Here is a 26,578-nt window from a genome sequence, read left to right on the forward strand (position 1 = left end):
TGTGTTGGTAATTTTTTCAGTCTCCTGTTCTCAAGGACTTCCCTCTGCTTTCTTCCACATAGGTGAGACAATGTAACAGTCTTATAACCATCAGCTGTGCCCCCTTCACCCCCATCCACGTACACTCGGGAGGCAGGCGTTTACTGGGATACTCTGTCAACTAGCTTTATTGTAGATGCTGTGTGTCTTTGGTTTTGCTATCCTAGTTGTTCAGCATGTTTTTATTTGAGAGGGGGGATTTTCAAATGTTTAACCAACCCTGCCTTCCTGGAATAAGCCAAACTTGGTTGTAATATATCCTTTTCAGATACTGCCAAATTCACTTTACTAATATTTTGTTAGGAAATTCATATAAATATTCATGAAATATGTTGGTTGATATTTTCTCTTGAAATGCCTTTTTGGGTTTTGCTATAAAGGTTATGCTATCCAAATGACAAAAGTCATTTTATTAATAGAATGAGTTTATGGTAAATTGATACTATTTATTTCTTAAAACTTTGGTGCAATTTACTGGCGAAGTCATCTGAGCTTAGAAAGTTCTTAGTGAAATATTTTAATTAAAGGTTTAATTAGATTTAGGACTATACATACTTTCTACTCCTTCTTGTTTCAGTTTTTAATTTCACTTAATCTCTAAAATCATTGAAATAAAGTTCTTCAAAATCTGCTCTTACTATCATTTTAATCTTTGTAAAATCCATAGTTATGTCCCTCATTTTATCCTTTATGCCAGTAATTTAGTCTTCTTTCTTTTTTGTTTACTAATAAATCCTGCTGGTTTTTATAATTTTTTCAAGAATGAAAGTTTGGTTTTTTAGAGTTTTTCTACTTCACATACTTCTGGTATTATTGATTTTCTCTCTTCTATGTTGTTATTCTTTCTCTAGCTTCTTATGATGGGCATTTTAATAAAGATTTTAGCCTTACTTCATTTTAAATATATACTCTACAAAAATCAAATAACATGCTTAAAGGCTATGCATTTTCCTGTGGGCATGGCTTTGACTGCAATCCACACTTTGTGATATATTGTGTGTTTATTAACATTCTGAAAAATATATCTTCCAATTTCAACAGTGAAATGTTCTTTGATTCAAAGGTTATTTAGAAGAATATCATTCAATTTCCAAATATTTTGAAAATTTCCACTTACTGCTTTTTGTTGATTTCTGTATTTCTACTGTGGTCAGAGAAAATACTCCTTATGATTTTAATCCTTTGATATTTGTTGAGACCTGATTTCTAGATCAGTATTTGATAAAAGTTCTGTATGCACTTGAAAAGAATGTTTATTCTACACTTGTTGGTTGCATTGTTCTCTTTGTTTCACTTAGGTCAGGTTTGCAAACATTGTCATTAAAATATTCTATATTGTTACTAACAATTTTGTCTGCTTGTTCATCAACTACAAGATGCATATCTTAAACGACTATGAACTTGTCTATTTGTCCATTTAGTTCTGTTCAATATTTGTTTTCTGTATTTTCAGAATATGTTTTTAATATATACTATACATAACACACACACGCACACTATACATAATACATACTATACATAATAGTACATACAAACATAGATTTGCTGTCCCTTCCTGGTATATTTACTCCTTTATCATTATGAAATATCCCTCTTTATCTCCATTAATGTTTCTTGTTTTGAAGTCTTTTATCTGTGTTAATACAGCCACACCAACCTTGTATTGGTTAGTGTTTTCATGGTATCATTTTCTATCCTTTTACTTTCAGCTTTTCTCTCTCCTTATGCTTAATGTCCATCTTTTGAAAGAATCATATAATTATTATTTATTTTTTAATCCACACTGGCAATCTCTTTTAATTAAAGTATTAATCATTTTCATACAAAATAATCATGATATATTTTTATTTAAATACATCATCTTACTATCTGTTTTCTTTGTCTCATTTTATTCTATGTTCCCTTATTTGAATTAATCACATTTTTTGGTATCATTCTATGTCATTTCTCCCTCTATTAGGTTATATTTTTTTAAACTATTCTTTTCAAAAGCTATCTTACAGATTACAAAATGAATCTTTGATTTAATAAGGCAATAAACATTAGCACTATTATCGCTTTCTGCATAATTCAAAGATCTTCAAACACAAACTCCATTGACCTTTCCAAGTTTTGTGCTACTGTTTCTATCCTAAGCTTCTTTCAATATACAACAGTCAAGTCCCACCTCCTTCGTAACACTGACTTTTTAAAGAGACCAGGGCAGTTATCTTGCAGAATGTCTCATCTACAGGATTCACTTGTTTCCTGCTGGTTTTACTTATTTTGTTCCTCTATCCTGTTCACTTCCTGGAAATCAGAAGCAAGCTCGAGCTAAATTAGATTTAGAGTAGGCATATTTAGCCAATGCTTTGAAATTTATATTTTGTCACATCAGGGACATGATAATTCTAACCTCATAATGTTATATGGATTAAATGAGATGGCTTATGTCATGACTAAGATGGCATCTGACACATAACAGGGAAAGAGCAGAGTTTCTCAACCTCAACACTACTGACATTTTGGACTGGGTAATTCTTTGTTGTGGGAGCTATTCTGTACATTGTAGGATGTTTAGCCACATTCCTGACTTCTACTCAATACATGCTATTAACATCCTACAGTTTTGACAACCGGAAATGTCTCCAGACATTGCCAAGGGTCCTCTGGCGGGGAAAACTGGTCCCAGTTCAGAACCACTGGTATACAACAAAAACCTAAGTATTTGATAAATATTCTACAAGTGCTTACTATCACGCTTTGTGCAAGGCTTAGAGATTAACAGTTAAATGGAACATAATTCCTCATCTCCAAATACTCATAGTTCTGCGGAGAGACAATGAGGCAAATAGGGAATTAAAATATGGCATAAGTGCTAAGATATGGACCATAATGTGTTGTCATGAGGAAAGGGGCACCTAACTCAGCCTGGAGCAGAGGTCCTTTCACGGAGGAATAGAGAATTCCTGAGTAGAGACCTGAAGGACAGGATTCTCTGCCTTTTCCCTGTAAGCCTCAAGAGATTACACCCGTAATGACCATTCCAAATGAAAATAAACATTACAGAAATGATACAATTTCCAGCCTCTTTCAGAGTATGATCAATAAAGATTAATTTACTATCAAATATAGAGACACAGGTAAAGTAAGCCAGTAGTGAGAGCCAGGGATGATGGCACAATCAGCCCTCTACCTCTTCCGTCGTTAATAGCAAATACATTGTAATTTCCCACTCTATAGTCCTTGGTCTGCGGGCAGACTGGATAACCAAAACCAGATAAACACTAGTCAGGATCACATCACACACACCGACACTGAAAGGCCTTACATGAGAGAGCCTGTCCAGCTGTACATACTAGTCCAGCTACCTATGCTTCCATTCTTCTTCCTGACCAAGTACTTCTCAGCTCACTCGCAATACAAGTCAGAAACTGGCTAGCTGTTCACTAAGCCTGTTTCCTCTACTTCCAGGGCATATAGCTCGACTAGTTTCCTAGCCTCCCCTGCAGTTTACTGTAGCCACATGACTGAGTTCCAGCCCAAGGTATGTAACAGTAGAAGTAACATGTAGTCCTTCCAGGTCTTTCCCATGAAAACCTCCCATGTACAATCCTTCCTGCTGTTTTCCCTTCCACTAGCTTGATGCCGACAAACACTGGTACCTTGGAAGTCACGATTTAAAGATGGCAGGGCCAGGGAACGGAAGGAGCCCATGTCCCGAAGTCTCCCCTTGGAGCAGAGAGGCCCAGCAACCAGGAATGCCCTTATTGGGTTTTATATGAATAAGAAGTAAACTTCCACTCTGTTAAGCTATGAGATTTGAGGGTTTATCTAGTACAGCAGCTAGCATTACCCCCTTAATACACCAAAGCAGAGAAACAGCCAGGTTTACCCTACGACTATAATCCTCTCAGTCCCTCAGACGCGCAAGGTATTTCAGCCATGTTGACCAAGCCAAAGAAAAGCGCCTTTTGCTAGACTATTCCACGGATATTCCCTGGAGTTCAATGGGTATGTGAGAGGCTATTTGCAGGGCCATTGCTAAAGATCACACTTCATCGAATGCTTGCAGAGAAATATGAAAGGACGTGGGCTTTGATGTCAGACAGATGTGGCTTTGAATCTTGGCTCCCCCCACTGACAATTCTTTGGCTTCATCTCCCTCAGCCTCTGTTTCTTCATCTGCAAAATGAGGGTAATCACACCTCACAGGAATTTTGCGGGGATAAAATAACAGATAGCATATAATATACTGGCATAGTTCCCAGCATGTCCAAGGTACTCAATTAGCTCTTTCCCAACAACCATGAAATTAATGAATTGGAAATTTATTTATACTTCTAATCAGAAGACTCAGCAAGAAGTGGCCTTCTCACAAAGGATTTTGTATTTATTCTTCCACGTAAATGTTGAGTATTTCATACAAAGGAAGCAGGTTCAACAAGTACTTTTATTTTTTCCCCCTGGGTCTAAATAAGGAGAAGAGTTAACATTTTAAGAAACTTAAAAGTATAGATAGAGGCAACATTCATTATTTTTATCTCTATTTTCCCTTGTTAAGAAATTAAAGTCATATTTTCAAACCAACAAGAGAACATATGCTGACCTTTGACCCAGAAGGAGAGCAATGAATGAGACAGTTCACAACACGGAGCGGGGAGTAAAGGCTTTTGCTGGGTAATAGTCCCTCAGGTTGCCCCAGATGGAATGACTCCAAGGGAAAAGATGGCACATTACAAAGCTCACAAGTTGGTGGAAAGTCCTATACTTTACCCAAGCCTATCTCTGTAGATGAGATTTGGAAACAGGACAGGTAAAGATGGGAAGATCCTTAAGCTGGAGGAGCAGAGAGCTGTTGCAGGCCCGTCCCCCCAATGCAGGAGAAGGAGGCTGAAATATCAGGTCAACCAGGATACGGAAAGAAGCATGGAAAGAGCCGCCCACCAGCATGACTAAGTGCTCTTGGGGACAATCCCCTCTCAAAGGGCAGAAAGCAAATATCCAGATGTTATGAGCTGCCAGATGTGATTAACCGAGGAAAGGGGAAGCTGCCCACTTAACTATCTGAGCAGCCTCCCTCATCACTGCGACCCGAGAGTTTTCTGCAAAAGCATTAATCAACAAAACGAATGGAGGCTCAATCCATCTCCCATCCCCACCCCTTTTGCTCTCTCCCTCTGTCAGAGTCAGAACAGTGGCCTATTTTTAAACCACTGGCAACGCATTCTCTCATGAAAATATGTGGGCTTCCTGACGCAGGCTGATGCTCACTCAGAGAAGATACAGGCACACCGAAGGCCTCGCCTACCCGCCTGTCCTTCTTCTCCCATGAGAACGGGGCAGAGGGGGCCCTGAGAAGAAGGCCTGAGGAGGGAGCCTGCTACCCATGTATAGGAGTAGGGAGTTTCTGATGCTAGTTTCCATGACAGGGATAGCTAACTGAGGTCCTTCTTCCCCCACAGAAGGGAAGGCTGAGGCTTGGGCAGGAACAAGCCCCACATACAGCTACCAAGACAGAGCTCAAGGCTGGGAAGCAGAAAAACAAGCCCCAGATGCCAATTCTAGCATCTTTTAAAGAAAAAAAGTTTAAATGGGTTTCAGTGTCTCTTTAGCAGGCATCTAATGTGCTTTAAATATAATAGCAAACATTTTATTAAACATTGGAGCCCTTTTTTTTCTTAGCAAGGCCACAGCGAAGCCAATTTACAAACAAATAAGGCTTTTCAAGAAAGGAGGTTGTGCTGTACTTACAATCGCTCCAGCTGCTTCAGATCCTGGAAGGCGCCTCTCTCGATGACGCTGACCTGGTTGTCTTCCAGATGCCTGGAACCACAAAGGCAGCAATGGTCAAGGACAAGCGGGCCTCAAGGATCCTCGTACTAGGCTGCAGGCCATGCAGGCATGGTCACTCAGCCCCTCCCTCGACCCTCGGATGGGCCCCCTCAGCCAGGATCAGTCTGGGGGGACAAGATAATTCATATCCCAGCTTGGTGTCACGGTAACCAGGGTTTCACCGCCTGCATACTTCTACCTGACAGATTGGTTTCCAAGCCTCTATTTTAAGAATGTTCTCAGCAAATACCCTCCCAAGCACTGCAGGATGTTGCACAGAAAAAGAAGAGGTAAAAGCTGCTTCTTATAAAAACCACACATATATTCAGCATCTCTTCCCTCGGAGCTCCCTCCTCCAAGGATTCAAAAATACTTCATTGAAAAGGGCCTTCTCTGCTCACTCTGTCTCTGGGTCACCTCGTAGAAAGGTGAAGCTATTGTTGGGTGCCTGCCTGTGCCGGAAACGTCACAAGCCCAGAGCCTGGCTGCTCCCAACATGAAGGTGATGGTCACAAAAGCTCAGTCCTCCCAGCCACAGGCTCTGCTGACCTCCAAAGTCCTCCAAGCAGATGATTAAAAGTTTGATTCATGCATGTGGCATATCCTAAGAATTGAGCAGACAATGAAACATTTGTTTCCCCAAGGTTGAAAAAAAAAATGGCAGCTTAAAATGGATTAGCTGAACAGTAGGAAAGAGAAGTGAGGCTGCATAGTTTCCATCCAGGGCTGACCCTGGTGGCTGAATGGGACTTAGCCGGGATGCAGTTGTGATTGAAGGATGTTTCTTCGGTAGGTGGAGTTTAGAAGGGCTGTGTGGGTTCCTCTGGATCAGGCAGGAGGACAGGCGCCCTGAGGCACCTGACGGAAAAGCAGAAGGAAGGAAGAGTAGCCTTGAGGAAGCTTGGCCTTCACTTCAGAATAACTCCTTGCACGCCAGCCCTCCACCTCTGAGATATTTCATAACCCACTGCACTTCTTAGGCTTAACACTCAGGCCCTTGTGTTTATTTTCAAGTTCATCTTCCTCGCTGTGCCTAAGGACCAAGAGGGTAAGGTCTTCTGTTCATCATCACAGTCCCAGCCCTAACACGGGTGCATGAATAAAACACTAAAGAGGACGTTGGGCCACAGCACATACTGATTTTACATCAAGGAAAAGGCTAGTCCAGGACACATGAAGTTTCCGACTATCAGAGCGATGGGGATATTTTGTATGGGCTCAACGATATATTTTATAATTTTGTGAATTTGTTGCAAACATTTAAAAAAATCGGGATATTACACACACATACACACCCCACAGAAGAAACTCCAAAATCAGCTCTCATATTTCCAAATATCAACGACTTTGGATGAGGCCAGAGTCCTCATCCACTCTGATTCACACATTTATGTTCCTTCTGCCCCCTCCCTGTAGGCTGGTCTCATATAGGCTCCTCACTTAACATACATGGGCTCCCAGGAACAGAGGTTAAGAGACTTGCCCAAGGAGAAATTATTTGTATGAAGTCACACAGCTAGTGAGGGTGGACCTAACTCCCAATCTGGTGTGCTTATCAAATTTGGTTGGGAATCCTTTTCTGATTTCTTACTAGCTGATGGCGTGCTTTTGAACTATCTAGCCAACCTCTCAGAGACTCAGTTTCCTCATCTGTAAAATAGCACAAATAAAACATTTCATAAGTCCTTGTAAGAATAAAAGTGGAATAAAGTATATAAATTATCTAGCCCAGGATCTGGAGTACAATCAGAGGCTTAATAAATGTTCTTTTCCTTCCCTTTTCTTCCTTTTCCATCCCGCTATATGGCAAGGAGGGCCTTGGAATGCTAGTAGACTCACACTAGCACATCTTGCTAAACAGGGAACCAGTTCAGTATTTGTGACTGGGGGTTTGTTCAGCTGGGTTTTTACTATCAATCAATCCATCATAGAGCTTGCTGTCGTTACTTCCCAATTGTTACAAGGGGCAACACTCTAGGCTGGCTTAGTGTCACATTCCCTCAGGGTTTCTGAAGGAGTCTAACTCCAACCTCCCATGAGGAATCTCTTAGTTCTGTCCTAATTAATCTAACACTACCAGCTTCTTTCAGAAAGGGAAGTAGAAGGGATGGTTGATACCTGCCCCTCCTCCTCTTTGCTCAAGCCCTGGGAGGCTAACTTTTTTTTTTTTTATTGGGGTATAATTGCTTCACAATGGTGTGTTAGTTTCTGCTTTACAACAAAGTGAATCAGCCACACATACACACATGTTCCCACATGTCTTCCCTCTTGCGTCTCCCTCCCTCCCACTCTCCCCATCCCACTCCTCCAGGCTGCCACAAAGCACCGAGCTAACATCCCTGTGCCCTGCGGCCGCCTCCCCCCAGCTATCTACCTTACTACGTTTGTTAGTGTGTATATGTCCATGACTCTCTCTCGCCCTGTCAAAACTCACCCTTCCCCCTCCCCATATCCCCAAGTCCGCTCTCCAGTAGGTCTGCGTCTTCATTCCTGTCCTACCCCCAGGCCCCTCATGACATTTTTTTCCCTTAAATTCCATATACATGTGTTAGCATACGGTATTTGTCTCTTTCTTTCTGACTTACTTCACTCTGTATGACAGACTCTAGGTCTATCCATCTCATTACAAATAGCTCAATTTCATTTCTTTTTAAGGCTGAGTAATATTCCATTGTGTATATGTGCCACATCTTCTTTATCCATTCATCCGATGATGGGCGCTTAGGTTGTTTCCATCTCCGGGCTATTGTAAATAGAGCTGCAATGAACATTTTGGTACATGACTCTTTTTGAATTTTGGTTTTCTCAGGGTATATGCCCAGTAGTGGGATTGCTGGGTCATATGGTAATTCTATTTGTAGTTTTTTAAGGAACCTCCATACTGTTCTGGGAGGCTAACTTTTACCGGCTTCATCAGGAAGCTTCCTTGACTCTGGTTTCCTATTGGGTTCAACCAACCAGCAGGAGATGAGAGGGTGGGAGAAGAGGGAGTGAGGTGGGGCATTTCTTCCCAGCTCCCTCCTTCCCTACCAAGTCACTGCAGGTGGACTGCATTCCTCTACCTAAGACCCCAGGTGCAAACAGGCAGTCCTTCCTTTGCTGGACTCAGGTAACCACTCCCTCCCGCTGGTCCTTGAGGCTCAGAGGGGACTAATGACCGACCGTTGTTGCTAGCCTCAGGGAACTGCGCCAACTAACTCTTCCTGGTTTCTCTTAATCTCACCCACACCTTTGCAAATAAATCTTTATTTAGCTCTCCTCATTTGTCCTGCAGGGATCCTGACTGGTAAGGTAGCTAGGGTCTCTTCTTGATCTACTTCCTAGACCGATCAGAATCCAGCCTAGTACCCGGTCTTTAAAGGCTCAAGAAATAACCAACACTTGATGAATAAATGGATCACTGAATGAATGAGCTGTGAACTCCCCATCCAGACTTCTAGGCTGTGATGCAATTCAGGAGTTTGTGCTAAAACCATCGCTATCACTCTTTTACTGAGCAGATGCAGGAGACCCGGGGATCCAGGAGGCGCTGGACACCCAGAAGGGCTGACTATGGCTTGAATCTGTTCTGAGTTAGAGGGGTACAGACCGTGCTCATTTTCAGTTCTTTCAGCATTGTTATTTTTTTACTTTTAACACTGGATCAGAATCGGAAATCACCCCCATGTGATGATGGCTGGGGTGGAGTTTAACTCTTTAATTAACCCCATTTGGGATAAAGCTGGTTCCCACATTGTGGGCATACTTGCAAGAGTTCTTGCAACAGACTACTAAGAAAGGGAATATAACTGATACCACCAGACGAGACCTTTTCCTATTCCTGCCCTTTGGAAGAAAGAATTGTTATAAGCAATTCTTATATCTTCCCCCTGAATGTACTTTATTTGGGGAAAACCTCTGGATGAAGCCAAAGTTCCCCAATCTCCATTTTATTTGCTTTTGCCCATCCACCTGCACCGTATTAACAGTTCTGCATGGAAATGGGGGGCAGGCTCCAATTATTCAAGACGACTGAGTCTTTTCTGGTTTCACTATAAATTGTAAATAAGAAACAGATACAGGGAATACGCCGAGGTGTGATGAAAGCTTTTCAAAAAGATAGTTGTCTAGGTTACTCAGCTAAAAAGAATAGACTGAGGGAAAATATGGTTTAAACGTCTGGATACTTTATTGGTGTCACTTAGAGAGCGTTTCAGCTACCCCACGTAGCAGATTCTTTCACACTAATAAAGGGCCACTCGAATGGGATTGTCTTTGAGTTGCTAAGGAAGATAATGAAACACAGTATATTAATAGAGTCTATGAAGTGAGGGGAGGGGGAGGGTTTCAGCACTGCTTATCAAAATAAGAAGAATGTACCAATTAACTGAAAAGATAAACTGTAGTCAAAGGAATGTTGTAGACCATCCAGAGGATATTAATATGATCTTTTGTGATTATTTTAAACTTTCTATTTGCAGACAGCAGATATGGAAATTGGAATTTTTATTAGTCTTTCTGATGTAATGGTAAGAAAATCAAAGTGTTGTTTTTGACTTTGTTAGAAAAATGAAGCCTTAGGTGAAATTTCTGACTTGTATGAAAGGACATTTCTCACAGATTCTGGGGGAAAAAAATAGAGAAGTTAGTGTTTGTTCTTTAAGCTGGTAAGTGACCTGGAATCAGGAGCTTACTGCCTATATCTCTTTAATAAAAATCACCCTAAAACTGAGCCATGAAAACCCCCCACCTTTATCCCAATCTCCATTCTGATCCACACACACTTGTCGGAGCTGCCAGTCACTTGACAGACGCATGACTGCTTGGGGCAAAAGAACGACTTGGCAGAGGGTAGGGTCTTCCCTCCAGGGATGGTGGGAGCGGGGTGGTGCACTGGCCAAAGACCAGAGACCACATCGAGGGGAGAGCATCTGCTAGCTGGAGGCCCAGCACTGAGATCCTAGCAGTGCCACACCCTGTTGCTCAGGGAAACTCCGGTCGGCCACTCGCACATGCACATGACGTTGCACTTACCAAATTCCTAGACTATCACCTTCCTGGTTTTCTAAACTTCCTATAACACAAATGAACAGAGGCACTGCATGGAGGTTAGAAAGCACACATTCTGGCTTCTGAGGCCTCCTCCTTCAGTTCCCTGCTTGTGGAGTTGGGACCACTTAACCTATCTGTGCCTGTTTCCTCTGGGCAGATAAGGGTTAATAACTATGTAACAGAGCTTGGTCTGTGGAAGGTACCACATATACATCGGTTATCATCATGACCATCTACTTCTCAATCAGGAAAACAGTGAGACACAAGTAATGTTCCACAGGTTTCAGTGAGAATACACACATTGTTCGTGAAAGTGTCAAAATCATAAAGCATTATATGTGTAACTATTAGGGTTAGAAGGACTTCTAAATACTTGTTATGGGTCAAACTGCACGCCCCCCAAAATTCATATATTGAAGCCCTAACTCCCAATATAACAAAAAGTGACTTTATTTGGAGACAGGGTCTTTACTAAGTAATCAAGTTTAAATGAGGTCATTAGGATGGATCCTAATCCAATAGGACTGGTGTCCTTATAAAAAGGGAAAATTTGGACACAGAGACAGACATGTGTAGAAGGAAGACAATGCAGAGAGACCCAGAGACAGCTATCGTAAAGCCAAGAAATCCCTGAGGCCACCAGAAGCTAGAAGAGAGGCCTGGACCACATCCTTCCTTCAGAGTCCTCAAAAGGAACCAACCCTGCCAACACCTTGATTTTGGACTTTGGAAACCGAGACGATAAATTTCTGTTGTATAAGCCCCCCAGTCTGTGGCACAAAGTTACAGTAGCCCTAGAAAACTAATATACTACTCATTCCCTATTTTACAGATGAGAAAAGTAAGGCCCAAAGGAGTACAATAGGGTACGAGGTCACATGGGCAGTTAATTCTCAGTCAGGACCAGAACCTAATATTTCCAATCCCCAAAATACAACTCACTGTATTATAATGGGCTATGAGTAAAAAGAAGGAGGTGGCTTTAGATACCAAGACTTTAGCTGCTACTTCTAGTAAAAAGCTGACAGCCAAGATTCCAGGACACGACAACCACCAAGGCAGTGGCCCGATTGCCCAGGCTGCACTCCAGGTCTGGAGCCACATTTACGGGTCAAAATTACTTTCTGAGTAAAGAAGGAAAGAGGGTCCAATTCCTCCTCTCTTGTACCTCTGAATGTCTGAGACTCATCAGTGCACAAGCACTTGGGCAGCTTCTTATCACTCAGATTTAGGGATGGATGAAAGTGTTCGATATTTAGCAATGAAACCCGATATTTCTTGCTCCCCTGCTGCACCAATGCCCCTCTCAAATTTTGCTACCTGTCTGCACAGCTGCAAGTGTTCAGCAAGGGCTCTGACCCTGTCTGACTCTCTCCCTCCTTCCTCCCCTCCTCTCCATTAAGCAACAAGATAAATAACTTTTGTCCTGATTGCTCTTTTAATTCACAGGCTGAGGGAGAAATTATCATCTCTATGGAAGGGAAGCATGGTTAGCCAACCTGACCCTGCTGTCATCCTAGAAGCTGGGCATGTTGATTTATTTGTGTATAACCTTCTGTGTTCCCTGTCACTGGAACTGACTTCTTCCATTGGTCTAGCCCAGCCTACAGCATGGAGACACAGAATGAGACAGCTGGGGAAGGAAACCTGGATGTACTAACGAAGGGCTTTCTGCTGCAGAAGGGCGAATTCTTGTCGTCCGGTGCTTGGGGGTGTGATGTCAGGGCAGTGGGACATCGTCACAAGGCTGAAGAGCTGAGAGTGAACATGCATTGGAGAGCCACGCGTTACTTACAAGACTCGGAGGTTCTTGAGTCCAGCGAAGTCGGTCTTGGTGATCCTGGTGATGTTATTTCTGTCCAGGTCACTGCAATGGAGAACAAATTTGGGTCAGATTTTTGCAGGTGACACTTATGGTCTATTTAACCCAGACTGGCTTAAGCTGGAGGGACGTTGCTTGTTATGGAGAAGGCAATTCCAATCATTAGTGATATTCCCTAGAGCATGCCCAACCAACCCGAAGGACATTGTATGGAATAAGCTAGCCATTATGTACACAGTAGAGCCCTGGTATGTTTAGCCGCCTGGCTTCTCTTGCCCCTTCTTCAGATAACAAATTTTTCTTTGGAAGCCCCCCTCCCCCAGCTCTTGGATCATATCATACAAGTGGGGCTGACCCGTCTCCCCAACTCTGGAGATGGGCACCTGATCTAGGCCAGGCTTATAAGCATCTTCACTCCCTGTGACCACAGTAATTGTTTCCGGAGTACATACATGACTCAAATTCCCAATAGCTTTCGCTCCACTGGAGTTGCCAGAAGCTATCTAGCTACCATGAAGAGAGAATTTCCAGAGTCAGGAGATGAAAAAGAGACTGGTTCTGGTGCTATGCTATGAGTAGCTGGATCCACCCATGCCTGATGCCAGAAACCTCTGTATTTTGAGATTATGTGAACCAATCTATCCCATCTCCCTTATATTTTGTCCGAAATCAGTTTGAGTTGCATTTTCTATCACCTGAAACCAAAGGAATCTTGACCGACTTTGGTACCCACCTAGGTACTTGTCTATTTTCTAGCTAATCTGCAAACTCTCTGAGGGCAAAGACCATATCTCATTTAACTCCATAGCCCAACATAGTAGAACACGTGCCTGACAAGAGTAATCTCATACAACAGGTAAAGACAGCTTCATGGATTACTCCTGCCCCAATCTGTAGGCTGAAGCTCCCGAAAATGGCCCTAAAGAGAAGAATTTGCCACGGAAGAGCTCAAAGCATTATGGTGGTGTCGGTGTCCCAGAGAAGGAGGCACCTTGGATGATAGAAAACCAGGATTAGAGAAAACCAAAGTCAAGAAAGAACTTGTGAACAATCGTATAAATACTGTGTTCACTAAAGCTATCTACGAAGATGGGATACAAAACAAAAAATCTTTTTAAAAAAGGACCATGAATAATATGTTGCAGTTTTTAATAATGGAGGCTGAACAATTAATTCCTATTTACCATGTCTCCTTGATCAGAAACTTTTCAAGGTTCTGGCCAAGTTGGAGTTTAGCTTTGCTTCCTGCCAGAACATTTAGGTACTAAAAGGTCATTGGTTTTGGCCAAGTTGGAGTTCAGCTTTGCTTCCTGCCAGAACATTTAGGTACTAAAAGGGCATTTTCCCAATGACGGATCCCCATCCATACATTCACCACTTCTCTGGTTCTCCTACTCAGGTCCTCAAGTTGCCATCCTGTTATTATGCCTCAGAAAGACCTGTGAGAGTTCTCAAGTTGCATAAAATGAAAAGGGAAACAATTTTCAGATTCTAGCACTCTGTATAAAGAAAAATCAAATTGGAGGAGGGATTACTCTCCTGATTTCAAAAAGTCACGCTGAAATAAAAATCAAGTGAGTCCTGGAGCCCCCTCCCTGGGGAACCACCTCCCTTCGTCATCCAGTTTTCTTCTATCTAAAGTAACAATCATTTAGGTTATTACAGAATATTGAGCAGAGTTCCTTGTGCTATACAGTAGGTCCTTGTTGGTTATCTATTTTAAATACAGTAGGGGATATATGTATATGTATAGCTGATTCACTTTGTTTTAAAGCAGAAACTAACACACCATTGTAAAGCAATTATACTCCAAAAAAGATGTTAAAAATAAATAAATAAATCCAGTAGTGTGAATATGTAAATCCCAAACTCCCAAAAAATTTTTAAAAATACAGTAACAATCAAAGTTGTTTCTTTTTTTTTTTTAACATCTTTATTGGGGTATAATTGCTTTACAATGGTGTGTTAGTTTCTGCTTTATAACAAAGTGAATCAGCTATACATATAAATATGTTCCCATATGTCTTCCCTCCTGCGTCTCCCTCCCTCCCACCCTCCCTATCTCACCCCTCTAGGTGGTCACAAACCACCGAGCTGATCTCCCTGTGCTATGCGACTGCTTCCCACTAGCTATCTACCTTACCAAAGTTGTTTCTTAACCAGCTTGTGCTGGAGAGAGGCAGCATTTAGACTTCTCAGACTAAGCTGAGGGCCGGTAAAGGAGAGCAAGAGTCACACAGGGAAATAATGAAAGCTGTTCACGCAAGGAGTGGACACCAGCACACAGACAGGAATCTGTGTGTGCTCATCATCGCCCCGAGTTCCTTCTCTCCCCCCCATCTCAACTGGGATGGATGTTTGGGGACCGTGACAACTGAGAATATGACAATGCCACCAAGGGTTTAGTCACCAGGGCACAGCGTGGTAACTCGGCAGCTTGTGTTAGCGGCTGCAGCACTGATATTTTAAATTAATATTTATTTATGAAGGGGCACAAAGTGTGCCGCTGAAATGCCGAGGACTTGGAGGCATGGGTTCGGGTGGGGACTGTGGGGTTGTCTCAGGCACAGAGTCAGTGTTTGGGAGGCTGAGCTTCAGAGGGAAGCAGCCATGAGTTTGAATGCCTGCCCTGCCGCTTACTGAGTGACTGATGGACAGTTCGCTTCATCTCCAAGGCTCAGTTTCTCCAACACCCTCTAACTGACGGTGACAATCCTGACCTCAAGAGTTTCTACGAGGGTTAAATGAGACGACGACGCGTACACAGTGCTTATCAGGCACTCGTTAATCATGGCAGCTACCGTTACTATAATTAGTTGAGTGACAGCACCAAGAGTGGTCCCCTTCTGCTGCCTCTCCCGTGCAGTGTGTCTAGGACACCTATTTCCCTGGTATCTGGCTACAGAGAGAGGGTAGGGAGAGAGCTCTGTTGTCTGTCTGCCCCAAACCCCACCGCCACCCCTGCCCAACGCGCACACTGCCAGGGAGGCCAGGGAGCATATGGGTTTTGGGTGATACAGGTCAGGGTTCAAATCTCTGTCCCGCTCCCCACGCCTAGCTGTGTGAATCGGAGTCACTGACTTAAGTTCTCTGAGCTTCCATGCTTTACATAACCCTCTCCTGCTTGCAGACCTTGGTTTGGTGAGGACAGAGCCTGGATTGCCAACCTGCTTGGCTGAAAATGGGAACTAAGGAAACTGACACTGAGAAGAGGTTGCACCACCTCATGTGTCCGTCCCTTCCCCAGCCCCGTCATCCCAGGCCAGGCTCCTTAGCCAGATTTCTCAGCCTTCAGTTCTGTCCTTTGAAGAAATCAGTCTACTTTAGCTCAGTATGAGCTCTGAACCATCTGCAGGCACGAATGATCCCATCTGGGGTGATGTTAGCCATTACAGCATCTAGATCGGGGGTAGGGTGGGGAAGTGGGGCCGTTTCATCAATAAAACATGTCTACAAACAGTTCCTTTGACACACCTGTCCTCAAGAGGTGGAGTCTCTGCCCCTTTCCGCTGAGCCTGAGCAGGCCTTTGTGACTGCTTGGACAAAGAGGGTTCTGGCAGAAGCGATGCTGCAGAACTTCTGAGGCTAGATTAGAAGAGGCAATAAGTGACCGCCTGGCTGCTTCTCAGAGCACTTGCATTGGAGCCCTGAGCTGCCACGTGAGGTCAGAAGACCTGAAATCCCCAATGGTAAGATCATGTGAGGGGACCAGAGAGAGAGAGAGAGGCACCTGAGGAGCCCCATCTGGTCCAGCCCTGGCTGTTTGAGTCTTCACAGCCTAGAGGTCAGGCGTATGAGTGCAGACGCCTTTGAAATTCCAGCCCCAGCTATACCATCTGACTGTGACTTACGAGAAATTCTGAGCCAGATCGCCCAGCTGAACCACTCAGGAGCCCACAGAAACCATGAGAGGCAATACTAGAGCGGGTGCATATCTTTAAGCCATTAAGTTTTGGAGTGATTCGTTTTGCAACAATAGAGAGATGGAAGAGAATGGAAGAGAAATATTTAATGTCTGAAGAGTTAATTTACCACGAACAATAGAACTCCATTCATATGACTCTCAATGGCATGTCCTTTCTGAGGCTTGCCTGCCACTCTGGAGACCCTCAATCCTGTCATTATGGCCAACGATGGCTCAGAGGGGCCAAGGATGGCTCAGAAGGGCACATGTCACTGTAGGGATGAGATGAGAACCGGCCCTTCTCTCAGGCTCTGAGAAGAAGAGACTGCATAATTAGGGGTGCCCATCCCTCTAAGTGGGGCTTAGGATGCCATGGGAATCACCATGGTAGTATATCAGTGTTCACAAAATGTGGTTGCCATGCATTGAACACTGGGGCAGAGACTGGCAAGTTGTCCACCGCACCATTTTCCTCCTGTCCAGAGCACAGAGATAGACCACATTTCCCAGCATCCCTTGCAGGGAGGTGCAACCATGTGACTGAGTTTCATCATTATTACATGAGCACGAGTAATATATGCCACCTTCAGGCCTGTCCCATAAAACTTCCTGCCCAATCCTACATGGCAGATAGAAAGAGCCTGACTCCTTGAATGACTGCATGCAACTGAGATCTTCCTCCCCTGTCTCCCCATTTACCCATATTAGACTCAGACATGTTCCAGAAATAACCCTTCAGTCACTGAAATTTGGGGACTATTTGTTATAGCACTCTACAGTGATGAATGCAGTATCTTTGAGTCAGGAGCTTTCTAACCTTTTTCTTTTCCTTCTCTTTGCAATAGTTCTGAAAGGTAAGTATTACTACCTTCCTTCAACAGATAAAAAATACTGAAGATCAGCCTTAAAAAGATATTTGCTGGGCCCAAACTATGCATCAGGCACTGTACCGAAAACTTTATGTTTATTCTCTCTAATCCAGTCAGCAATCGTATGTAGTAGGTACCTTAATTATCCCATTTTTCACATGAGGAAGCACCCTAGCTTAGAAGGTTTTATCAGTAAGTCAAATTGCCACAAGGTCATACAAGCAGTAAGTGGCAAGGTTGGGATTTGAACCCAAGCTCCTTGAATGCAGAGGCCATGTTTTTAACCATCACATCATGCTGCCCATCTCCAGCTAGGGTCTAAGCATATTCTACTATATCAGGGTAACCAATGACTGCCAGAAAAATGAATGAATGAATAAACAGAAGAGAACAGAATAGAATTTACCATCCTATGTCTTAAAGAAAGTAAAGGGATACTCCTAGTGGCTTTGCTGCTCCCCACTCCAGCCAAGTTGGTGCATTTTTTATCCCATCTCCCCTGTGAGATCTGGACCCGTACAAGCGCTGAGCCCCTCTGCAAACTCCAGGGGAAAGTGCTTTCTTGCTGTTTTTGCCCATGTCTGGTTTCTACCATGTTCCTCACCATCTACCACCTCGCTTTCATAAACAGGCATCACCATGGTAAACTGCATGATTTTTCCCCATCACAATCAGTGAATCATACACCAGTGCTGTGACTTGGAGCTCTGCGGTACTTCCACATCTGTTTGCCACCTCTGGTGGGGCGGGGAGGAAGTGCAATTCAGAACAACATTGGAAAAAATGAGACAAAAATGTTCTAGGGCGGACCACTGTCCTTATCTTGGTGTGTGTATATTCATCCTTCTTTTGATTCGTTATGTGGCATCCTTGCAAAAATTTTTTTTGCCGCGGCACATTCAGGAAGGGCAAGGAGCAAAAAACAACCCGCAGTGAGGCAGCATGGGCTTGGAGAAAAGGGCTTCAACTATAAACTCAGAAGATGTGGATTTGAGTCTCTACTTTCTCACTTCTTAGCTATGGGACTTTGAGAAAGTCACTTTACTTTATAGAGCCCCAGTTGTTGGTATTGTTGATGAAACTTTTATAAAGTATGACCCAAAATACCAGATCCACGGGATTGCTATGAGGCTGAAGAGGTAAAGTATGTGAGGAAGTGCTTTCTAAACAGCATGGGGAGTGGTTAATTTTCACCCCACAGCCAACAACTGGTAGGGGGAGGATGCAGAGGATAGATTAGCACTGGCTTCACAAAAGATGTTTATCTGTGAGGGTGAAACATACAGAGTTAGAGAATACACCATCAGTTCAGATCAGACTTTAAGACCACCTGCCCTCTGTATGACCAGTGTATACAGAGCGCCGCCTTCTGGGTTTCAGGAAAGAAGATAAGGTCTCAACATGCAGTGAACTTGTAAGGGCTGCCCTACAACACAGTAGTCCCTAAAGCAGGGGTATACAAGCGGAGATTAGTCGTTGACTCACGTTGAGCGTGATGCCTAGGGGGCCCTTGCGACAGGCAGGAGGCTGGATTCACGACCCGTAAAGTCCTGACCATTTTGAGATCTCCAGTTCTCATAGCTGGGGTCCCAGGCCAAGTGGGCTTAAAAATTATGGCTTGGTTCTTGCTGTCAGAGAGCTTGCAGTCTAGCCGAGGAGACGGACTGAGATTTATGAGATACTTAGAGAACGATGTAAGAACATGCAAAATCAAATGCTGAGAGATGTGGTCTACAGTCGGTGGGGAGTGGGCAGCCAGAGATCTGAGAGAGACGTCACAGCAGGAACTCAGGGAGAAGACCCCCCGGAGCGGATGGGAAGGAAGTGAGGGGGAGGGGTGACAGCAGGGGCCGCGCAGGGGTCACAGAGAAGTGGCGGGTCTGAGGAGGGGGCGGGCGGCAAGCCCCTGAACAAGCCTTCAGAGGGTGTGATGCACTCACATGAAGATCGCGTCACCCGATTTGGGGAATCCCGCTCGGGAAAGGGCAGGAGGGGCCCGAATTAAGATGTCTCTTGCCTAGCCTAACCCCTTGTCTATCACCAGCAAAGAAGAGGTTCCAACCAAACCAGAAGAAGTTGGCAAGGGGGCTGTGGCCTCAGTTGCAGTTATTCACCTCTCTCCACGCTGGGTGGCTGACCTGAATGGACCACATTGCAAGGCTGGCTCCTGGGCCCTGTTCTCTTTGAGCTGGGCAGGAGCTGGGAGGAAGGGAGGAGAGGGAGGAAAGGCACCCACTCTCCCGGTTGCCACCCTGAGAGGTCACCCAGGTTAGCCAGTGTCGCCACCCAAGGTCACAGCTCCTCCTCATGACTGACGGCTTCCTGCCCCAGAACACTTGGCCTCCTCTCCTCTCTTCTGGTTTAGGCGACGGTAGCTCCATCGCCTCTAGTCCTAGTTCCCTGAGCCACACCCACACCTCTGAAATAGCCCCTTGTAAATCGACCCTCCTCAAATAACCCTAATTTGAGTTTTTCTACCTGTTCTCTATTTCTGACAGATTTACCATTCACTCATTCATTCACTCAACAAACATATCTTGACCATTAAGTTTCAGGTCCTGGACTAAATGCTGGGAACCAAGGGTAAACTGGCATCGTCTGTGTCCTTAAGGAACTCAAGAGTTTAGTGGGGAAGAAATAAATAAAGGGTCAAATACCACAGACTGTGGTAAGCATACTACACTAGGGGCTCACAAACATTTTCTTTAAAGGGCCAGATAATAAATAAGTTAGATTCTGCTGGCCATATTTTCTATGGCAACATTTGACTTTGCTTCCTAGCGTGAAAGCGGCCACAGACAATACACAATCTAATGGGTGTGGCCATGCTCCAACAAAACTTTACTTACAAAACGGGATGAAGGTTGGATTTGGCCTGGAGGCTACAGTGTGTAGACTCCTGCTCTAGACTGTGGCAGACAAACACAGGGCGGATAGGGGAGGGTGGGATGAACTGGGAGATTAGGTTTGGCATAAATACACTACCCGTGTGTAAAACAGATAGCTAGTGGGAACCTGTGGTATAGCACAGGGAGCTCAGCTCGGGTGCTCTGTGATGACCTAGATGGGTGGGATTGGGGGGGATGATGGGAAGGAGGCCCAAGAGGGAGGGGATATGTGTATACGTACAGCTGATTCACTGCGTTGTACAGTAGAGACTAACACAACATTGTAAGGCAATTATACTCCGATTAAACAAAGAAAAAGCTTATGGGAGAGTATAGAGGAAGGAGTACTGAGTTATCCGGTTTTCAGGGTCAGGAGAGGCTTCTCTGAAAAAGTAACATTTTAATTGAGACCTCAAGAATGACTTGGCCATAGTCAGGTTGGTTGGCATGGGAATATGTGGGAGGGAGAAAAGAGGATTTCAATAAAAGAAACAGCATGTATAAAAACCCAGACGCATTGCCTCAGGATAACCACGAGCAGATTTGTTTAGCTGTTACTTTTGGCATGTTGCAGGGGAAAGTGGGACATTCCTTCTTTCCCTCCTTCCTTCGTTACTTCCTTCCTCCCCCTCTCTCTCTCCTTCCCTTGCATCCTTCCTTTCTTCCTACAGCATGCCTTTATTAAACACCTACTCTGAACCTGGCACTGTGCTCGTGGCTAGGGTATTGCACAACCCCCGCAAGATTCCTTTCAGGAACTCTGCGATTCCTGCCATGGCCCCTGCTGTCACTTTTATTCTCTTGGAGAGTGTGGCAGACAACTTCTAGGGCAGCCTCCGGATCCCTGCTCCCTGGTGTCAGCACCTTTGTGTAATCCCCTCTCCTTGAGCGTGGGCAGGGCCTGATGGCTTGCTTCCTGCCGACGTAATACCGCAAAGGGGACGGGAGGTCACTGCTGTGGTTACATTACGTATGACTGGAGTGCCTGCCTTGCTAGGGGACCCTTTCCCTTGACACCTGTGATGAAGTGAGCAGCACGTGAGGGAGGCCAGGCAGGCAAGGAACTGAGGGCAGCCTCCACAACAGCCTAGGAGAACCTAACGACAACCCGCAAGAGCCTGAAGCCCACAGTTCCAACGGGCTCCCAGGGGCTGACTTCTGCCAACAACCTCAAGAGTCGGGAAGTGGGTCCATCCCCAGCTGAGCCTTCAGATGAGACGACAGCCCCAAGCAACAGCTGAATTGCAGCTTTGTGAGACCCTGAAGCAGAGGCCCGCAGCTAACTGTGGGGTAATAAATGGGAGTTGTTTAAAGCTGCCAAGTTTGTGGTAAGACTGTTGAGCAGTCAGCGAAAACTAATACAGTGGGACACAGGCAACCACACTTAGACGGCGGAACTACAGGCTACAAGGAAATAACCAGGAAATCACGCCAGGGTGAGGTGACGAGAAGAAAGATGGGGGTGGGAAGAAGCAGGAGCGCTAGCAAAGGTGGCCAGGAGGGGCCTCTGTTAGGGGGAGAGATTTGGCCCAAGACTCAAACAAAAAGGAGGAGCCAGATGAGGGGACGGGCTGAAGGCAGAAATTTCCAAGTGGAGGAACAGAAACACAAAGACTTTCTGAATAGAGAAAGCACTTGAAGGGCCTAAGCAACAGAAAGGAGGTCCAGGTGACTGGATTGGAATGGCCCCAAATGGGACATAGAGGCAGGTGGCACCCAGACTGTGGAGCAGTCACGGGGCAGGCTTCGGGTCTTCAGCAATCAGAACTGCGGGGTGGTGGGGGGGGGGCGTCAAGCAGTGAAATGACTTAACGACCCTCCACCTCTTTCCCTGACCTCAAACCTGCTCCCTACAACCAGATTAATCTCCCCAAAATGCCAGCTTCTCTCCCAGTGCAAGAGCACAGCAGCTGATGGGTCTCATCGCTGTTTTCGGCCTGCCTCGTTTAATTCTTTTCCTTTGTTTTTATTTTTGTTTTTTAGCTTTTATTGGAGTATAGTTTTTACAATGTTGTGTTAGTTTCTGCTGTACGGCAAAATGAATCAGTTATACATATACATATATCCACTCTTTTTTAGATTCTTTCGCCATATAGGCCATTACAGAGTATTGAGTTCCCTGTGCTATATAGTAGGTCCTTATTAGTTATCTATCTTATATATAGTGGTGTGTATATGTCAATTTCAATCTCCCAATTTATCCCTCCCCCTCCCACACACCCCCGCCCCGCCCCGCTTTCACCCCTGGCAACCATAAGTTTGTTAATTCTTACTTCTTTCACTCCATAGACATTTACTGAGCACTCATCAGATCAGGAACGGTACTGGGCACTCCATCAACACCTATGTCCCTGCTATTTGCTGGGAAAGCCCTCAACATTCTCCCCTCATCCAAATCCTACTGTTCTGTTACGGGTTGAACTGTGTTCCCCCAAAAGATAACGTTGAAGTCCTAACTCCCGGTACTTGCGAATGATTTGGAAATAGGGTCTTTGCTGACGTAATCAGGTTATAAGAGGCCATTAGGGTGGGCCCTAGTCCAATATGACTGGAGTCCTTAGAAGATGAAGAGACAGAGACACACAGAGAAGACATGTGATGACAGAGGCAGAGACTGGAGTGATGCAGCTACAAGCCAAGGACCACCAAGGATTGCCAGCCACCACCCAAAGCTGGGAAAAGGCAAGGAAGGACTCTGCCTACAGACTTCAGAGCAAGCACAGCCCTACCAATTCCTCAATTTCAGACTTTCGCCTGCACGACTGTGACAGAATATATTTCTGTCGTCTGAAGCCACCCAGCCTGTGGCATTTTGTTACAGCAGCTCCAGGAAACCGATACACCTCATTCCAGGCTTGGTGAAGCCTACCACCCCTGCTCTCTGCGGGGCTCCCAGCCTCTCCATCCTACGCTGATCTGTCCCTGCCCTGAACTTCTGCATCATTTAGCCTCTGCACAACTCATTCTGGTCTTTTGTCACATTTCCTTCCACCTCGTATGTTGCTGCCTGTTTCCTGTGTGTTTGCCTCCTCTCCCAAAGGAACACAAAGCTCCGTGGGAGCCGAGACCACAGACCCTACTCCGCCCCCCTTCCGCCCCAGACACCTCGAGTGAAATGAGGCCCCTTGGAGACGCTCAGAGAAATGTACACGAGTTTTCTTTGGATCCTGGGGTGAAGAGTTTTCACATTTCGCTCATTAGTATTGTCAACGTTTTCCACAGTAAATCTGTATTACTAATACACCCCCTTTCCCCTCTGGAAAAAAAGAAACACTGAAAAAAGTGGTCCAGTTGAAATAAGACACTCCCCATAGCTAAAGTGACCAGCAGAACTAAAGCCATTCAAGACTCTGGAAATCTGGCCAAAGGAAAACATTCCTTGATGAGTCCAAGGACAGTTCTTAGGAGATGCTCAGACTACCCTGTCCTAATGGGCGTCTTTCTTTCTTTGCTCCCTCTCCCAGCCCCAAGGGACCTAATGTCATCCATGCATCTTCCCCGATGGAAGAGAGAAAACAGCATGTGTTCAAGAACTGTCAAATTACCATCCCACCAGGTCACAGACAGCAGTGTGTCCCCGCGGATCAGCCATCACAGAGCTCTTACCGCCTGCCTTACCTCTCCCGACTAGCACAACAGGAGGTATCATTCAATTATTCTGCGACTTTTATACTTCATTCTCATCATAACCACATACAAGTTTAAAAACACAGACAGGCAGTCGGGAGAGAAAGGACTGAATTCGATTTAAAAAACTAGCTTCACACTACCTCAGTTGTTTGGGAACTAAGCCTCCCTGGGCTAAATATCTGGCTTGGCAACACTCTTGCATATATAATTTTACACCTGCAAAAGTTTGCAGCCAGCGCCGTGCAGACAGCTACCTGCAGGGAGGAGAACGGGCCAGACAGAGGGGCAGCCTGGATGCTCGTATGCAGTGGAGGATGTGGTGGAAGTGAGGGTCTGTGGGAAGGAGGCTCCAGTCTTCCTCTCCTTGAAGCAGGAGACCCCTGTCTTGCTCTGTTCAGCTTCATCATCCAGCAGGAAGAGGCACACCTGGGGCATATCCAGCTCTTTGCTGGAGACAGTAGAGTAGAAGTTGCAAATGGATAGCCCACGGGCCAATTCTGGCCCACAGAGTTGTTTAGTCTGGTCCTCAGCATGACTTTAACATTTGTAACTCAACTGCCAATTTGGGAGCACTTCACATACAAATCTGCAATTCTGGTTTATCTCCCCCAAATCAGGTGATGTGACAACCCTGGGCCTTCACAGCCACTGGAAACTGGAGCTAAGAGGCAACAGCCCATTTTGCTCTGGTATTCATCAGTCCCACTCATCTGCTTCCCTCACCTACATCACCTGCCTGTTCCCTACCGGCATGTGAGTTTGAGATCCCTGCTCCAGAGCCTAATGCTTAAGAAAGCAGGCCCTGGAATCAAACAGTCTCAGCTCAGATCTTACCAGAGAGTAGTGCAATTTCAGGCAAGCTACTTAACCTACCCCTAAGCTTCTGTTGCCTCATCTGTAAAATGGATATAATAGCAGGAGTACCCCGCTCCTAGGATGTTGTGGGGATTCAAGGAGATGATAAAGTGATTCTACCACAGGGCTGGTGACAGTACTCAATAAGTAGCCATTACCACCAATTTGATGATTATTATTCACGCAAAAACGTGAGCACAAGTAAGATGTAGAAAGGGCGGGTGGGACCTTGGTGCTTAACTAACCTAGAAGAGGCACCTGGTCTTCCCCTGATCTTCCTAGTCTACCCAGACACATCATCCTTCCCTAAAGCATCTTGAGATCCAAAGTGTATGTCCATATTTCATTTATAGCAGTGAATGTGGACACCAGTTAGAGCCAGAGTGACCATATCGTTTATCATACAAACTTGAATGCTTTTGTGAATCAAAGGGGATGCCATTAACAATAATATCAAGAAAACAGGAAAAAGCTGGGACTATCCTGAGCAAACCAACATAAGGTTCATACTCGCTAGAGCCACAAAATACCCATGACAGAGGCGGGAGACAACGGAAGTGCTCACAAGGGGGCCTGGTTGCCCACCATGTTGTTGTTCTGAAGGAGCCCCCCCTTCTAGTCCACTTGGGCCACCGACCAAAGTCTACGTTATTTGCAGGACGTGTCGCGGTTAAGCGTCATTCTCTGAACGATGCACGTCTCCAAGCCTGACCAGCTACAGAATACACACACGATTCACTTTTAACATAGGTTCAGTAATCGCTTTAAGAAAACAGGAAGGAGCAGCCCAAGGAATGCAATGATTGCTCCACGACTATAAACACGGATTGCATTGGAACAGACTACATACTTTGTATAAACATTAATAAAGTGAGTTCAGGCTGAGCTGTGACTTTAAAGGAAACTCTTCCCCATAAACATGTCCTGCCATGCCCTAATAACTCTTTAATTTGATGCACATTTGGGGAGGATGACGCGAAGTAATCATAGAATAATGTTAAGTTCTGTTGTGAAGCTGGAGTGGTGGCGGGGGTGAGGGGGATTGTGATGCAACCTGGACCTAACGTGATCCAGCAGAGAGCTGGCTCCGTTGCTCATTTCACACATGGAGGGAATTTGCTGAACGACACGTAGGAAATCAGAGACAGGTCTTTGCAGGTTCAGCACAAGAAAATTCTGGGTGTCATCTGATGGCGCCGTATAAGACTCCTGGCTAGTGGATTTCTGGCCTAACCTCTCTTGCTGGAGACAGCAAAAGTGGCTTCCACTTGTATGTGGACTCTCTACTTCCTAGACGGGGCTCTTCAAAATTTCAACTAGACTCTCAGCTCCTTAAGAGGAGAGAACACTTGTTGCATACCTGGGCACCACCCACAGGGCTGACACGGCCCCAGACCCCTGCGAGAAGGCAGAATGACACATAGTCATTGATGACAACCAGACCAGAAGCTGCAGCATTGGGGCTCACAACCTGGTTCCATAATGTAGTTCCAAATTGGGTAGTTTGGGTAAGCCACTCTTCTCATCTGCAAAATGGGTTAATAGCACTTGCTGAGCCTCAGAGGGCTTTTGAGACAATTAAATGAGGTACTGTAAGAGAGAGGACTTTATAAATTAAAAAAGAGCTGTACAAATGTAGGAAATTATTCTTGCTAGGAAATAACAACAGCAATAATACAGTTTTACCATGCACTGAGATCTCACCATGTATCAGGCACGACTCATC

At 44.9% G+C, this 26,578-nt stretch overlaps 1 protein-coding gene across 3 annotated transcripts in view; it reads right to left on the reverse strand.

Moving 5' to 3' along the window:
• The window catches only part of SLIT3 (slit guidance ligand 3), a 611,339-nt gene that overhangs the window by 555,206 nt on the left and 29,555 nt on the right, over positions 1-26,578 (reverse strand). For 2 of the 3 annotated variants that reach the window (XM_065875017.1, XM_065875015.1), the window contains exons 2-3: positions 12,680-12,751; positions 5,773-5,844 (exon numbers count right to left, since the gene is read on the reverse strand). The exons of the other annotated variant lie outside the window; for it this stretch is intronic. In XM_065875017.1, the coding sequence (XP_065731089.1) occupies positions 5,773-5,844; positions 12,680-12,751 (144 nt within the window). The remainder of the gene's footprint in view (positions 1-5,772; positions 5,845-12,679; positions 12,752-26,578) is intronic. 3 annotated transcript variants of the gene reach the window in all.

Source organism: Phocoena phocoena, chromosome 3 (assembly GCF_963924675.1).
Source record: "Phocoena phocoena chromosome 3, mPhoPho1.1, whole genome shotgun sequence".
Classification (NCBI taxonomy): Eukaryota; Metazoa; Chordata; class Mammalia; order Artiodactyla; family Phocoenidae; genus Phocoena; species Phocoena phocoena.